At 38.9% G+C, this 14391-nt stretch overlaps 1 protein-coding gene across 2 annotated transcripts; it reads left to right on the top strand.

The window, feature by feature from the left end:
• The first annotated feature begins 3678 nt into the window (after positions 1-3678).
• On the top strand, positions 3679-13973 carry coq8b (coenzyme Q8B). Of its 2 annotated transcripts, none has more exons than XM_044354900.1 (16): positions 3679-3796; positions 4394-4575; positions 4868-5009; positions 5880-6088; positions 6790-6856; positions 7703-7777; positions 8210-8329; positions 8443-8528; positions 8666-8806; positions 8900-8981; positions 9852-9945; positions 10365-10506; positions 11089-11196; positions 11344-11409; positions 11722-11808; positions 12616-13973. In XM_044354900.1, coding segments are annotated over exons 1-16 (1908 nt in total). In that variant the 5' UTR covers positions 3679-3795; the 3' UTR covers positions 12922-13973. The 2 variants fall into 2 exon arrangements, with proteins under 2 accessions (XP_044210835.1, XP_044210836.1); XM_044354901.1 differs by having other exon boundaries at positions 3679-3841.
• The last annotated feature ends 418 nt before the right edge of the window (positions 13974-14391 follow it).

The raw sequence follows: 14391 nt of genomic DNA, 5'->3' as shown, positions 1-14391 counted from the left end.
GGACATTCATATACACCTAAAGTAAGGCGCATTTACACTCATAAGGTAGATTTAGTATGTGTTGTATATGTATGTTTATATTACATTTATAATGTGTGTTTATGTTATGTGTCTTATTACATGTTTACATTTTCTTAAATTTTGCATTGTTTACATTTTAAAGATTCCCCCCCAGACTTGTTTTAAGATGTATATAAAATATTCTACTTTGTATATAATAATTAGTGTCTGATATGGTTTTTCCACAAAAAGAGGTTCAATTATCTTGTTAAAATTCTTAAAAATTACACCTTCTCCTTCTTCCTCATTAAAAAATCGAGAGTCTATAAATATGCAAATATATTTCATCTCTGAAGTTTAACTGCTGGACGCAAGATGTCTCCTACTTCACTGTAAAGTCCATTCTCAGTGTTTGTGCACTGGAGGCTTCCAGTTTGCACATCACACTTGTGTAAGTTGAATATTGCACCAGAACTGGCTTCAAAACTATTTGTGATGTAAATGTGAAAACCTTACAGTGTTAAACTCTGCACATAAATCATTCTGTACAGTGAAGCTCAAACATACAACTGTAGGAACAAGAAGTAAAAACGTATTTTTGAGAGGAGGGTCACCAACATTTCACTGCCATTGTCCTGATAATGTGTATGTGATAAATAAAACTTGAAATGAGTCATAGTGCGCTAATAGTAGGCACGTTTTGCTGTATATTACCATTCTCCATCTATTTCAATCTATTTCACACACTATATATTGATGTTTTAATTTTTTTAATCAGCAATATTTTCTCAATGTGCATTTTCCATATTTGTGGCCATTTAGCAGCACATAATGATCTTATGAGAAATGTTTTATTTAATCGTGAGCTCTGATTTTTTCTATAACTTTTTTAGTCTCCCTGATGTTATTTTGCACATCTTGATATGACTTATTGTTGACATGAACAGTGTTTTGCCAATTTTACACACTTGTTTCAATTATCTTATGTTTACATTAATTTTTTGACATTCTATTTAGCTACAATGACCCAGTTTGCCAACAGGGATCATTAAAGGAATTTTAATATTTTAAATTAGTCTTTCAAGTCTGTCTTAAAGCAATAGTCAGGTGCCCAAATGAGCACTGAAATAGGTTTTTCTTGCCATAATAATTCCTCCTGTTCATACTGACCATTAAAAGATCCCTTCATGATGCACTTACAGTGTAAGTGATGGGGGCCTCCTTCTGTGCAAAAATGTATTGAAAAGTTTAATTGAAGCTAATATGAAGCTTCAGCCGTCCAAATGATTCAAATCAAGTTACAACGTTACAGTCTTTTTAGTGCCAAAGTCCCTCTGGTTGTTACTATACTTCCACCGCAGCTCAACAGGGAAATACTGTCTGAGGAAACACAAAGAGAGAATTTGATGCTAAAAAGACAGTAAATGTGTCAGATATCCACTTGATATGACTAACTCAGACTAGTGAAGCCTCATATAAGCTTCAGATCAACTTTTAAATGCATATTTGCACAAAATGTGGATTTTGGCCCCCATCACTTACTGTACACTGTAAGTGCATTTAAAGAGGATCTTTTAATAGCCAGTATGAACAGGAAGAATGATTACAGTGAGGAAAAACCTCTTTCAATGTTATATGGGCACCTGACTGTTGTTTTAAGACAGATTTGAAAAATTGAACCTGTACTTTAAAGTTTCATCTTGCTCTCGTTAGAAAAGAAACACAAGAATATTTCAGTATCACTTGACTTCACTTATATCTTTACGCTACATGCGCCGTAGCACATGTAAGAAGTAGTTAGGTTACACAGATAGTGGTGGAGAAATACAATATGTGTGTCATAGTGGTAAGTATGTTTTGCACATATTTACATTTCAGATAAGCTGCAGAGAAGCAAAAGCTTAGAGCAACACCTGCTCAGTCCAGCAGAGGGCCAGATACCACTGAATTGTGTGTACATGTGTCTGTCCTGCATACAGTATTTCTGTATTGTACACCTTACTGAGTGTCAGTACTCAAATCACCATTAATATTTACTTTATTGTCATAGTCAGATGTATTTTCTCTGTATGAAATTACATTACACTGTAAAAGATGACCATGCGAATTATCAGCAAAACAGACAAATGCAATCATAACAGTCTTGGTGCTCTGGGGTCATTGATGTAGCCTTAAAGAAAAACCAACACAATCTCTACATGATTAAGAAAAATCTGTTCTATCGTATTATCAGTCAATTATCAATTTTCTGTGGACTCATATTGTGATTATATGTGTGTTCCATATGTTCCTGAAATGTCTGTTGTCCAAATTAATGACTCAAGGCAGGCTGTAATTAAAAACTAACAAGCTACTATTCTTCCAGTGAAAGGAAGATAATAGATATCCTAGGATGGCACAATAAATTATTGTCTGTTATTTGCAGTCCAATAATGGATTGTAATTTAAAAAATCCTTTGTGTGTTTACATGTGACTGAACCTCACAGTTGGTAATTAATTACAATTAATTACTCTGGAATTGCGACTGTATTTTCTCAATAATTTTCTAGCAAGTCATGAGTTTCTTATGCATCTCAGTGACAAATTGTTTAGTGAAATGAAGATATACCAATATAACTTACACAAAATATCAAAACGTCACGCCCTCCAGACAGTCAATTAAAGTTTTATGCAATGAATAGCAGATCTGTATGATAACATTTGCTCAATAGGCCAGTTGTAAAATTAATTGGACAAAGACCGTCTTTGCACTCCTTTCTTGTGTATCATCCACAAAAGCTGCAGATGCATAAAAATATACACATTATGGTAGAGGATGGTCTGATGGTCAACAGAAGAAGTCATCAATATCATGAACATAATGTCTGAAATGCAACAGAAATTTGTGATTGCATATTACAGCTTAGAAAACATCTATACGCTGCTCTTCTTCTTTAGTTTGGTAACTGTACCTTGCTGCACGTGCATGCAGGCATCCTCCAAAAAGGCAACACCCCCTTAATTCTCATTGGACGTTGTTCAGGTTTAGTCCCGCCTTACCTTAATTCTGATTGGACTGACACTCGTGATTCGTGGTTGTGATAACAAAAAACTACCATAACTGCTGGGTGAAATACAGCAATGTGCGAACACAGCAGCGAGATATGTGAGCCGCTGTCATCGGAAAAGTGCGAATAACCACATTGAAGACTATCAATCACCTGTGTTTTCCTGCAATGACCATTTGCACTGTGCCGATCTCTGTAAATAGACATACCTACTGTCCATACATACAGAACAAATATCTTTAAATACATTCATTTAAAAATAGTTACATGGTTTATACAGTTCTCATTTATCTTTATTTGTATTTTTAAGTGCAAGTCTACATTTTTCTATTTTATTTTAAGTTTTTTTCACTTATCTGTATATATATGTGTGTGTGTATGTAAATATATATATATTTCTACCAGCAAAAAAAACACATTTTTATTTCACACTTGCTTTGAAAATGTAAATATCTATTTCCCATTACAATAAAACCCCTTTTAAATGAATTAAATTGGATTAATTGAGTCAGACGTCCATCATCTGCTGTTCTGCACTGCCATTGGTCAAATAAACACGCCTCTTCTCCCTTGTTACTAGGGTCCCGCCCACTCACGAAGTTTCGCACTGTGGTTGGATGACGGTCAAGTCAGTCAAATTTGAACTTCCGGGTGTTGAAAGCGTTGCAAAACAGACTCCCATCCAGCGAGACAGTGGTGGAAGAGGACAGTCACCGAGAAAACACTGGATAACACAGCTTTAGGAAAAGTGAGTAACTTCACTTGTTAACAGCCGAAGGTGTCATTTAATAAGGTATTTATTTATTACTTAAAATAAACCCCGGATATATCTGTGTGCATGTGGCTAACGTTACCGTTCAAGCCTATGTCATGTCTGCTGACGTTACACAACATGGTTAACTAGAGAAGCTATTGAGCTACTTAACCCAGCTGAGAGTTTGTAATTCTGTTATCTGTTTCTGTTAAATATTCTGTAAGTTTACATTGCTAGTACAATACAGTAGGTTGGTGTTGTACTGTTACTGCAGGCGACACGTGTTTCATGACACATTAGCATGTATAGAAACATGGGCAGCCAATCACATCCAAGGTTAAACCATCAAGCAGGGTGAAGAACTTAGTACATGGTGTCCCAGCAGTCTTTATAATGATCTGACACTCAGCGAATTATCTTCGTAGATGTATTATCTTGCAAAAAATGCCTCTTATGGCTTTCTGTAAAAGTTACATAAAAGTGTGTAAAAGTCTGGTGGGTGTGTCTTTTTTGTTTGCCCATTGTTGTCACTCTTACATCTCACACAACATAACTTAACTCCCTCCTCTCTCTCTACCTCCCTGCATGAAGTGATGATGTCTGAGGTCCTGCAGGTGCTGCGTGGGGCAGGTAAAGTGGGTTCTGCCCTGATCACCACCCAGGGAGAACAGCTCCGCTTAATGGCCTGCAACTCCACACTGGGAGCAGGGGTTAAAGTTGCTCAGGATGTGGTGGAAGGGCTGGCGGGCACCTTCATGGGCGGCAGCAATGCGGTGAGAATTTTTATGCTATCTACCATCTGATGGATATATCGATAAGATATTGGTAATCTGATATGAGATTAATATCCAGTCTCAGCCTTTTTAGGTTTTGGACTTTTGGTCAAATGCAATAAACAGATCGAATCTATCATTATGGGCTCTCTGAACTTGTGAAGGGCATTTGACAAAGCGATTATCAAGAATAATAATAATTTATATTGTGAATAACTATTAAGTAATGTAAGTTATATGCAAATATATAGTATTTCTTTTGGCTAAATTGCTGGTCTAACTCTGTCTATAGCAACAGTCAGTAAAGGAGGATGTGTTTCCGGATGCGGAGGGCTGGGAGAACATGGACCCTGATGAAGCAGCCAAATGGGCCATGGGCGCAGAGTTCCACTCTGATGCAGTGGACCAAACCCAGACGGAAGCTGGAGCTGCAGGTATTATCAAGATATGAATTTTGCAGTGTCACAATATTGTGATGTTTTGAAAAATAAATGTATGAAGAGAAACATTTATTTGTAGACAAGTTGTTAAGTTAAAAAAGTTCTTTTCAGATAAAGCTTTTCACTATATCAGCACATCTGCAGACCTTAAAGGACCAGTGTGTAGGATTTAGAGGCATCTAGTGGTGAGGTTGCAGATTGCAACCAACTGAATACATCCCACCCCCACCCCTCCCTCCCTTTCAAGGGTGTAGGAGAACCCATAGTGGCTGCAAAAAATGCGAAAGGCCCTCTCTAGAGCCAGTGTTTGGTTTGTCCGTTCTGGGTGCTGTTGAAACATGGTGGTGCAACATGGCTGAAGAGGACCTGCTCTCTATGTAGATATAAAGTGCTCATTCTAAGGTAATGAAAACACAATGATTTTTATTTTCAGGTTTGAATTAAAACATACTGAATATGTATAGTCCATTTCTGCCACGTCCGTTCAGCTAAATTCTAGACACTGCACCTTTTAAAAAGTAATCCTAGTGAAAATAAGAATCTTATATAATATGTACACAGTTTCAAAACGATGACTTATTCGTGAGACTTAAAGCGCCAACTTTTGTCAGTATTTTGCCTTCAGGTCTTCCAATGTGTGAACACTGTATAGTTCTGTCCTAACACAGGATGGTAAAAATAAAACTCAAATCTTGCCTTCTTTTAGACAATATGTTTTTTGTTGTTTTTTTTTCTTGTGCGACATTAACACAGTCACACAAGTTCAACATGATAAGACTTCAAAGAATCACATCAGGTTTAGGACTTACTCTGGTGTTCAAGTCCTGTGTTCACTAATACATTCATCTCCTCTCCATATCAAAGGAGTGCACTCTTCTCCAGGGGCAGGTCCGGCAGGAGCGGGATGGCCGGGGCAGAGCGCTCGTTTCCTCCACACGACCCCCGGCCTCCACCGTTATTACTACTACCAAACCAGATCTGTCCACGACACGGTGGTGGCCAGACTCACACCAGAAGACATCAAGAAGGCTAGAGATGCTAAGCAGGCCCTGGCCAAACCTGTCAGACAGAAGGTTGGTGGAATGATCGAATTACAGAGTAATTATGATTCAATATGGGCTGCAGATGTTGCAGATTATGTCTATGTATTTTATTGATAATGGAGTTAAAACAATACCTGTGAAGTACACCATGGCTAATTGGGATCTTTATTGGTTATATTTTTGATCATACTGAAGAAGCCAAGAGATCTCAAAAAAGAGGATATAAAGGAGGATGCTAGAGTCAGCGAATGTGTTCATGTCCCAGGTAGAGGCAATATTTATAATAGATATTTCTGAATATGAAATGCTTTTTATTACAGTTAAAATAATTATTCTTTTTGCTTTTTTCATGTAATGGGTAAGTCATGTGGCTGTGCTGAAATAAGTGAAGTTTTTCATAAAGTAGCCATGTCAGATAAGATCAGTTTATTCACCAAGTGATCAAATTAATTTAAATGCTTTTTTTATCTGAGGCAGATAATGGGGTATATTTTTCTCTCTGTGGTCTAGTTCTGTCTCTGGTGCCAGGACCATATTTTGAGTATACCCACGTTATGTAATATGTGTCATGTTTGTTTCTGATGTAATGCAAGGTTAATGTCAAGAGTTTTGTCTTTTGTCTCTCTTTAAGCAAAAGTCATGAGTTAATCACCAACGATTTAAAACATGATTCGAATTAATTCTAAATACATTTACAAAGTATTTTTATTATCTTGTTTGTCTTCCTTCAGCTGAGTGACCGTGCCAGAGAGAGGAAGGTGCCCGCCACGAGAATCAGCAGGCTGGTTAATTTTGGGGGTAAGATCAAATGAGTTTTTTTTATTTTATATGAGTGCATAATCAAACTTGGCAACCCGCGTTGTTCATACCAGAGTGAATCCTTCTCATTCCTCTTCAGGTTGTCACATGGCTCCAAGCACAGCAGGAGAAATGTGACCCCGCACAATAACACACCTAGCTTATGAAACACACAAGCACACAGGCTGTTGGTTATACAACGCATAGAGAGCAGTAATTACACACATACCTGTATAGTGTAGCTGTGATACCGAAGTTCAACTGACTTCCCATGTTACTCATTCATCATCAAATCTACAAAACACTTTTTTTCCTTACAATACTAGCACTGCACATTAAAAAGTGTTGCAATAATTATTAGATGACTTGAATAAAACTCAGTGTTTTCACAACTGTAAATGTAACACATGTATGAAAACCTTTGTATTATAAGCTGGACTGTCATTATGCTTCAACAGTCTGTCTTATATTGAAGCATAATGATTTTTAAAGCATTAATGTTGTTTCATGGCTAAAGCTATCCTTACAAAGCTTTATAAATACAAACATATGGGAAAGTTTTTCCTAACAGGAACATACATTTTGGAGATTGTTTTCTTAAAACTGAAATTCTTTATAGATATTCTCACATTCATACAATGTTTGTCCAAGGGCCTTTCATTAATAGAAAGGAATGGGACTGTTTTTGTATTTTCTCAACAGCTTAAAAACACTTAAATGTTTAGTAAACGATGGCAGAGTGAAATGTGATTTCACTCTTGAACTAGCAGCAGCAGCAGAAGCCTCAAGCATCTGTTAAGTGGCCCTAAATTTAAAATCATTCGTGTCTCCCTCTCTCCGCCGCAGGACTGGCAGTAGGGCTGGGGATCGGTGCCATTGCAGAGGTGGCAAAACAGTCACTGGGAGGCAAACAAAAAGGAGGTAAAGATACTTTCTTCTCGCTCCTCCTCTCCTGTTCTATCCTCCCATCCTGTGAAGTAGCTTTTGGTCCAGCGCTCACCGGGCAGATCCGGCAGACGGATGGACAGCTGGTCAGCCCTGGAGAAGTTTCTAATGTGTCAACACCTGCCAGGCACTGGACTGGCATTAAATCAAACCTGTTAACAAGAATTTAAACAGAGGCTTTAATATGTGTTAAATGAACAGTGTTTAATGATGTACCACTGCCCCAGTTTCTACTCACTGCTTTCTAAAAGTGACTTGTTAAGGCCCTGAGCTTAGTTATTTACATGCTGGTGTTTAAAGATAATTGCCAGTACAAATTACTTTTGTTTATGCTGTTGTACTTCTAATATGTTGTGCCTAACATCACTGCTGACAACCGTCTGTGTGTTTGCTGTCTTTTTTTTGCAGACATGAATGCCCTGCTAGACTCTCCTCTCCTGTCAGAGGCCAATGCTGAGAGAATAGTCAACACACTGTGTAAAGTCCGCGGGGCTGCACTCAAGATAGGACAGATGCTCAGCATACAAGGTGGTACTCGCTGCATGAATGATATTGCTGCAGAATTCTGCTTGATACTGTTCAGAGTATTTATAGTCAGTGAAAATATTTATCTAATATCTCTAACTTTTTTTTCTCCTCAGACAACACCTTCATCAACCCCCAGCTGCAGAAGATCTTTGAGAGGGTCCGGCAGAGTGCAGACTTCATGCCGACCTGGCAGATGAATGTAAGCAGGGCGGATCGTTTTATATATGTAGTTATATAAATAAGTTGATCAGAACTGAATGTTTCATATCAACAAAACAAATCACAAGCTGTTCCTTCTCTACCTGACACTTAATGTCTGTGTGTATGTACATGTAGAAAGTATTAGAGCAGGAGCTGGGGCCAGGCTGGCGGGAGAAGCTATCGTCCTTTGAAGACAAACCTTTTGCGGCAGCTTCCATCGGCCAGGTGCATCATGGGGTTTTAAAAGATGGAAGAGAAATCGCCATGAAGATCCAGGTAGGAGGGTATTGATACACACTCTGAAGTCTGTCTACTTTGTCTCACTCACTGCATTGATTTGACCGTATGTTATTCCCATAATCATCCCAGTACCCCGGAGTGGCAGAGAGCATCCACAGTGACATCAACAACCTGATGTCAGTACTGAAAATGAGCGTGGCCTTGCCGGGAGGTAAGAACTTCATTAGTATTTGTTTTAGTGTTTGTTCACTCAAACAACAATCCTGTTAATAAGGCTTTTTTTTAAGTCTAAGGATGTGTTAACTTATGACTCATGCTTTATTGTTGCACTCAAAGTTGTTTTGTCAAAGACTTAAGATGACCTCATCACTTCATCTCAACCATCTAATGATAGACTTTAAATTCATCAACAAAAGTGGGCCTGTGAAGTCTTTGCAGGTTTTGTCATAACAATATTTACTGAGGAAAATAAATCCACAGCCAGATTTTTTAGTTTGGAATATTTGGATGATTCAAGCTGCGATTGCTGTTGTTTTATTTTAACTGTCCTCTGTCAGTCGTCATTGTGGGAGTTGACCACAGATTGTTCTCTCAGTCATTTGTCCATCACATGTGTTTGCAAACCTGTGTTCTGTTTCATTCTGACATTTCAGTATTACAGTTTAGACCATGGGGTGGTGCTATAGTTACAAAAGTGGATAACAATTGTTAATGACTGAGGGGCAATGAGGATTTGTGGGAGATACTTGTTTCCTTGTTTTTCCTAATCCTATGCAAATTTAAAACAGTCTAAAGCATGAGACAATTTATTTTAGCAAGTGATAGCACGGTTGTATTGGTATTCAACGGTGTACTTCCTCGGAGAGCTGCCCTCACAAATTGTACAAACATGCTAATGAAGAAGAAGAGACAAGCCCTCTCATGCATAACCAGAGGCCTGTTCGATTAAGTAACTTTACTGGGTCACCTTATTTGTGTAGATTGTGTAGTAGGCACCACACCGTTGTGTTGGAACATGACAGAGTCCGTACGTTTTCTCGGGTTTTCCATGCTGAGATTTGCACAATTTATTTTTCCATAGGTCTGTTTGCAGACAGCAGCTTAGAGGTTCTTCAGAGAGAGCTGGCATGGGAGTGCGACTATAAGAGGGAAGCCGAGTGCGCCAAGAAGTTCAGGTGGGTTTATGTGGTGTATTGAACCATAAATGCTGCTCCACTGAAGCCCACTGGTGAGCTATGCACACCATTTATCTGCAGTGAGCGGAAAGCACACCGGGTCAGCTATAAAGAAGGTTTCACTGAATGGCTGCTGCTGCTGCTACAAACTGTACATATACTGTACGTTGCTCCTCCTGAGTCCTAAATCTTCAAATGTTTGACTTTATTCTAGAGTTCATTAAAATAAAAACACTGTTTCTTTGATATATTGGGTGCTTATAGAAATTCTAATCTTTGTACTTGTTTTATTTTTTATAATTCATTTTTATTTATTGGTATAGTCTTGAAAAGTACACTACTATTATTAACTATACTGATAGGAAGTATTATTGTTGTCATAATTACAATATTACAATATTTGTGTGTCTGGCCTGCAGGTCCCTGCTGGAGGGAGATGAGTATTTCCAAGTCCCAGAGGTGATTGATGAGCTGTCAGGGCGCAGGGTGCTGGCCATGGAGCTGGTACAGGGAGTCCCACTGGATGGCTGTGTAGACCTGGACCAGGAGACTAGGAACCAGGTATGGGTTGACTCAACAACCAATTAGCTAAAAGCCTGTGACAGCAGAGGGAGCAAACTGGATAATTGTCCCCCTATAGCAGGCTTTTATTGACCCGTAATGTACTCCATATCTGTATTTCATTACTCCAGTTCAATAATGTTATATGGAGGTTTTGTAGGAAATCCACTGCCTGTTGGTAATCAGGAATGTAATGTAAATCACTTTAATTTGTCATTTTTGACAAGTGCAGGCAAATAAGGGCTCAGGACCTCAAATACAGTGTGAAAAGGACAGCAGCTGTAAACATGAGTCAGTGTGTCACTGTAAAAACAGGCATTTAACAGCTGTGATCGATGCACTTGAAGCATGACGTACAGTAAGGCAGCATCTTTAGACACGGTGAGTGCTTTACAGTGCACTGGGTGAGAGTACCATGAGATAGCCACACTGAATAGAATAAGATGTACGAAACAGGATATATTCATCAGACCAGAGCAGATCATGACTCCTGAGGGGGAAAGGAGCTGTACCATGAAAATAAGAATGACATTAATAGTAACAGCATTGCAGTAAACATGAACCTCTCTTTTCCTTCTCCAGATTGGTTTCAACATCCTCCAGTTGTGTCTCAGAGAGCTGTTTGAATTCAGGTTTATGCAGACAGATCCAAACTGGTCCAACTTCTTCTACAACGCAGACACAAACAAGGTGAGGGATATAAGAATCCATATATCAAACACAGAAGACATGATATGTTGACCAAAACTTAAATAGTAATAGTAGTAGAGTATATTATAAACTCATCATATGCAGAACATACATAATACATACATAATCCTCTCATCTTGTCTTCAGGTGATTCTGTTGGATTTCGGAGCGTGCAGAGGCTACCCAGAATCCTTCACAGATGACTACATACAGGTATGATGAATCTGAAATTATGTGAAACTCAGCACAACATGATTTATGCAAAAAGATTTCTGTAAATAATTAAGCACTTTGGAGAAATTTTGCAGCAGCTGTTGAAAAAATGATCATACACAATCACATGCATGTGCAATATGAGAGAGATTTAAATAGTGGTTATTAGTGCCCGCATTCGCCTAATTGCAGCTACTTCAGTTCGCTGGTGCCTCGAAGGGGAAGTCTTAAAATACACATGATAACCACGTCCATATCATTGATTTGTGTGTGTGTGTGTGTGTGTGTGTGTGTGTGTGTGTGTGTGTTCAGGTGGTGCACGCAGCCTCCGTGGGTGATCGAGCCACTGTTCTTTCCAAATCAAAAGACCTGAAGTTCCTGACAGGCTTCGAGGCCAAGGTAAGATATTTTAGGCTCTGCTGCTGTGCTCATTTATTTTTGATATGATTTATCCTCCTCCGTCTCCTCCGTTTATTACCGTCTCTCCCTGCCTCAGTCTCACTCCCCGCGCTTGATGTCGTTTCCCCACAGTCAGATTACATCATCCCCTCCTGCTTCTATTCCCACATTTATTCTGTACATTTCATAAAGAGGATATGTCTTCAGTCTTGTTTGACATACAGAAGGATGTCTCAGTGTTTTATAAATGGATTTTTATGAAATGTGATGGACCCAGAGAGTGACTGAGGTCAGGAATTTCCATCAATCAGGCATTTTTACTTTTTTAAACTGACCTGTGATGCTCTTAATAGATACTAATCCAAATAAATTAATATTTACTTTGTAAATGTAACAAGTAACATCTATAAACAAGTGTGTGCTGTGTTAAGGTGTTCAGTATTGGCCAAATATTGTGTGCTTCAGTCACATTTTCATGTTTTCTATAGAATTAAACTATGAATAGAAGCAAAATCACCCAGAAAAAGAAAAGAGAACAATTGTTACTCAAAAGGAACACTATTTATTCAAAGCTACTTTGTAAAGATGAAGATGTTTTCATATACCATAGAACTGTATATATGGCTACATAGTACATTTTGGGTCATACATTTCAAGTAAACACTCGATCAAGCTGCTTCAAAATGTACACACCCAAAACATGTAACTTAAAGTCTGCTTGTGTTGTGCATTCGTTTCAATATTGTTCTTTATATACCTCTGTACCCTTCTTTTAACACCATAACACCTCTCCTTGCTCCCCTCCAGGCCTTCGAGGATGCTCACGTGGAGGCGGTAATGATTCTCGGTGAAGCCTTCGCATCCGCCGAGCCCTTTGACTTCGGCACCCAGAGCACCACCCAGCGCATCCAGAGCCTCATCCCCGTCATGCTGCGCCACCGCCTCACCCCTCCACCGGAGGAGACGTACTCCCTCCACCGCAAGATGGCCGGCTCCTTCCTCATCTGCTCCAAACTGAAGGCGCACATATCGTGTAAGGACATGTTCCTAGACGTGTACAATGCCTACAACCAGAGGAGGCAGGCGGAGCAGGCAGCACAGGCCAGTGCTTAGACGCTCAGGGAGAAGCTCGCTGCAGAAATATCTCCTCATTAAGAACTAAGAAGTAAGAGAGGGCTCCTAAGTAATGGGGCAGAAAAGATGGAGTGTTGAATCCACAGATGGAGACAAACGATCAGAATCACCTTGAACTCCACATCGAGATGTAACTGACTACGCCAGCGTGCTCTAATGATCACTATGAGTGTGCTTGACTTTCTCTCGTCTTTCCAGTACTGTAGATCACTGACATCAGTCTGAGGGTGTAATTACACGTCATTCAGTGACTCATCAAGGCTCGACTTTGCTGTCTCATGTATAGACAGACATACTGTAAATAGTTAATGGAATTGAATTATTATGAAAATAATGGTGATAATTCTGTCATAAATGACTATATTATGGATGCAGTGTTTATGTTAATTGAAAAAGAAGATAATTTAAATCATTCTGAGGGTCGGTTTGTGTGTCTCATCATATTGGCTCAATGGTTACATTTTTCTGTCACAGCAGACACTTCACACAAGGTCACTGTACATTTTAAGCCAGCTTCTGTGCAAGTTTTTTTAAAGGCAGGTAATATATTTTCCATGTTCTCCTGTGGCTAAAATCAATTGAGGCTGGCTCCTACTCTCTCTGACAGCAAGGTCCACTATATTTCTAAAGAGAATAGGTATCTTATGTCTTAAGGGCAGATAATAAGCCCTGCTTCGCCTAGTTGATGCCGCCAAGTGCTCTGTTTTGCTAGAAGAACTGTGTGCCCTGCCTGATGAGTGGGCGAATAAAGCTTTCTCCTAAATGTAACGACTGGCAGAGTAGATGAGCAGATTAGCAGAGGAATTAGTCAAGACAAGCTAATGGAACCTCAGTGAATAATGGCCTTGCATTATAAAGTAGACTGTATTTGACACAAAACTCCTCATAATGTGTCGGTTTTGTTACAGCAAAGAATTTTATACATTTTAACACTATGGCAGAGATATGTTCTGTAACCTATAAGGCAGTGTGCTGTGTGTGCGTTTTTTTTTTTTTTAATGAAATATGAAATAAAATGTGAGACCGATTTATATATCATGAATCGAGCTTTACTGGCAGGTGTCAAGAGAAGGACATAAGGACAAAGATGTCTTCCAATCCGTATTGAATTTCTATTTCAGTTTTAGATCTCTTTGGGAAATGTCATTGACTGGAGGCCATGTTTGACCTCATTCTCTCCTGATGCTGTTCTTGTATTGACCGCTGAGCATTATAGTACAATAATTTTGGCTCACACAATGTTAAGACTTGAGGTAATGGTGGCATTAATGGCTTTGTTTTTTTGCAGGTGCTATTTTAGTCTCAAGGCACTGCAGTCTTTTTTTGTTTTCAATCAAGCCATTACAGCACTACAGGACTGTCTGGAGGCTGCTCACACAGTGTTATTGTTATTGTTCACAGCACAGAAGTTGAGATGTGAGGCTTTCACTGACATCATATCCTGATGGA

This window comes from Thunnus albacares, chromosome 6, assembly GCF_914725855.1.
Source record: "Thunnus albacares chromosome 6, fThuAlb1.1, whole genome shotgun sequence".
Taxonomy (NCBI): Eukaryota; Metazoa; Chordata; class Actinopteri; order Scombriformes; family Scombridae; genus Thunnus; species Thunnus albacares.
Note: the sequence above shows the minus strand (reverse complement) of the source record. Positions and strands in the feature narration are given on the sequence as shown.

Bases quoted from the DNA above. Each gene is read 5' to 3' on its own strand.
- coq8b (XM_044354900.1), top strand. The intron at 5,010-5,879 runs GTATTATCAAGA...TCCATATCAAAG, and splicing joins GACGGAAGCTGGAGCTGCAG to GAGTGCACTCTTCTCCAGGG. The intron at 9,946-10,364 runs GTGGGTTTATGT...TCTGGCCTGCAG, and splicing joins GAGTGCGCCAAGAAGTTCAG to GTCCCTGCTGGAGGGAGATG.